Source organism: Megachile rotundata, chromosome 13 (genome assembly GCF_050947335.1).
Source record: "Megachile rotundata isolate GNS110a chromosome 13, iyMegRotu1, whole genome shotgun sequence".
In the NCBI taxonomy this organism is placed as follows: domain Eukaryota; kingdom Metazoa; phylum Arthropoda; class Insecta; order Hymenoptera; family Megachilidae; genus Megachile; species Megachile rotundata.
This window is the reverse complement of record NC_134995.1, coordinates 12,321,914-12,324,397: the sequence shown is the minus strand read 5'-3', so window position 1 is coordinate 12,324,397 and position 2,484 is coordinate 12,321,914. Positions and strand designations below refer to the sequence as shown.

Genomic DNA, 2,484 nt, shown 5'->3' with positions numbered 1-2,484 from the left:
GGGAACACTCGCTGAAAACCCGTAGTTCGGAGCCGATTACCATTAATTACGGAGTCCCGGTTCCACTTGAAGTCGACCCACTTCCGAGCAGCTTCCAAACTCTATCAAATCATAGTTCGAAGCGTTGTTCGATAGAAAAGAGGAGGCGACTTTCGGAAGTCTCTAGAAGGGCGGAGAATCGTTCGGAACGGGACCACCTGACCCAAGATGAGGATCGATGAACTTCCAGGTGGAAGGGAGATCAGGAGGAGGGGAAGACAGCTTTTTCTCCGGAACGGTAGAGAGTGTTAGGCGCAGCTTGAAAAGGCTGAGCGCGGATGCTGACTGGCCTGGCCGGCTCGGCCTGGTTTACTTCCTGATGTGTCTGATCCGTGTGTGTGCGTCGCACACGCGGTTAAGCTTCCAGGCAAGTGCGTAAGGTGTTCGTGCGTTTCCAGTATGTAGGTAACGCGACTCGGAAGGCGGAAGTGCTCTCCTGGCCTGCATCGACCGATAATCGTTCGAAATTTTCTAATTCCGTTACTTTCGATGAAGCTGTAATATGGAGGGGTAGAAAAACGCGCAGGCTGATACAAACGTGTCTTAATATATTTTCGTATCTATAAATATACATAAGCTGGCTCGCAGCTGGGCGCTGAACAATAAATACTGAGGATGATATCGAGCGAGAGAGCCGGGCGTCGAAAGGGAGGATGAAGACGATCGAGGAGGAAAGCGACGCCCGACGCTTCGTGAAAGCGAAGTCTAATGAGATTGAAACGTGCCTTTGTTTCTCTAGGTAGACGCCGGCTTGTAAGCCGAATAGGCGAGGTCGTGACTCGATCTCGCCCACCCGCTCGATCCGTGCCCGCCGGCGACCTGGACGACCTCGTGTCCCCCGTGGTCGCCGCTGCCGGACACCAGCTTCTTCAGACCGATGATGGAAGCCAGCACCAGCGCCAATTTACTGACGATCAACGCCTTTCCAGCTAGAAGCGCCAACGCTCCCAGGGCTAAGGGCACCAAGGTACCTCCGATCAGCAGAGGAATAGCGAGCAGGCCGCTCATGTTCTTCTTCTTCTTGCGACCTAAACAGAGTCTCAGATGAATAATCTCGAAGAGTGGGCCACTCGGTCTACTGGACTAGGAAAACGGGATCGTTATTTCGGATGACTGCGCCGATTGGGCTCAGCCGAGAACGTCGACACAATTAGCGAAACCTCACCTTCCTCCACCAGACTGCGTTGCAGCTCCTCGACGTTCGGCAGCTTCAGCTTCAGCGTGTGACTCTGGAAGAACTTCACGATCTTGTCGTAGATCATGGTGTTCAACGCGTCCTCCTTGTCGTCCAGCGCTCGCGGGAGATTCGCTTCGATCTCCTGGAACGACTTGGGTGCCTCCGCATCAGAGACGGGGTCGTCCTGCACGAACGTGACCCCGTCCGCAACGTTCAACTGCGAACTTCGGGACACCCTGTCGATGGCCGACAGCAGTCTCACTTTCAGACAGGGACTAAGCTCCTCGTCCGCGCACTCCTTGTAGATCTGGTACATCTGCCGCAGGTCCCCGAACACGTTGCCGCTGACGGACCTCGCCTCCTCGTTAATGGAGTTGCTCGTCGGGTTGGTCTCGGCCGACCTTGCCGAGGCCATTGCCACCAGAGCCAGAAACGCGTAACAACGTCTCATCTTTCGGCAACCTAGAATCGTACGAATTTGTTATAAACACCCGGTCACACCGTCTATTAAAGTCAAGTTACCTAGAATCGCGCGATGCGGCCCTTCAATGGGTTTAATGGACAAATGACCACCACGACGCCGCGAGATGCGTGCGTACAAGAGAGCACTGAAACTGGACTGTCCGTAACGGAAGCCCTGCCCTAGCTCTATATATCTGGTCAGGTGTGCGTGGCTGGCGATATTCTCCCCACCGTCGCCGCCATTACGAACACCACCATTGTGGGAGCATTTTCATTGCCAAGGATCACTTTAGAGAGGATCTGGTTAACCACCTGGGAACGGAAGAGTAGAGAGCAGAATTCCTATGAACCAGGCCCTGGAATTCGTTCCCCCCTTCGGATGACAGGACCCCACCAGTCCTCGGACCGATTCCGACGTTTCGCTACTCTTGAGCGACGTCCTCGCCCTTGTCGCTCGACTCGCTCGATGCGACCGGTCTGACCACATCGAAGCTGCCGCTCGCCCACGTGCCGAGTCCTTTTGTGCGACATTTTATCGATAACAGTGAAATCGAAAGGTATCGCGATTTGGAATTGGGCGGGATTGTGTACCGTTATCTATCTGTATCCCTCTTATCCTGCGGCACATCCTTGCTATTTTCGTCCTGGCCGATAGCGCGTATCTGGGTCACACCAAGTGAAAACACGTAGATACGTAGGCTCCACGTATGGGGGTCAGGGGAGATACGGTTCTCTTAATGTTCAGGTTCAGGAGCGCAGTGAAGCGTCGGAAGGCACCGAGGCAAGACAAAAATTTCGGTGGGGAT

At 54.3% G+C, this 2,484-nt stretch overlaps 1 protein-coding gene across 1 annotated transcript; it reads right to left on the bottom strand.

Annotated features, from left to right (window-relative positions):
• Window positions 1-567: 567 nt before the first annotated feature.
• LOC100882047 (uncharacterized) lies at window positions 568-1,938 on the bottom strand. The gene is made up of 3 exons (XM_076538602.1): window positions 1,739-1,938; window positions 1,205-1,678; window positions 568-1,067 (listed from the first exon to the last, which is right to left on the bottom strand). Exons 2-3 carry the CDS (start codon window positions 1,665-1,667, stop codon window positions 775-777), a joined length of 756 nt encoding a protein of 251 aa, XP_076394717.1. The 5' UTR covers window positions 1,668-1,678; window positions 1,739-1,938; the 3' UTR covers window positions 568-774.
• Window positions 1,939-2,484: the final 546 nt, after the last annotated feature.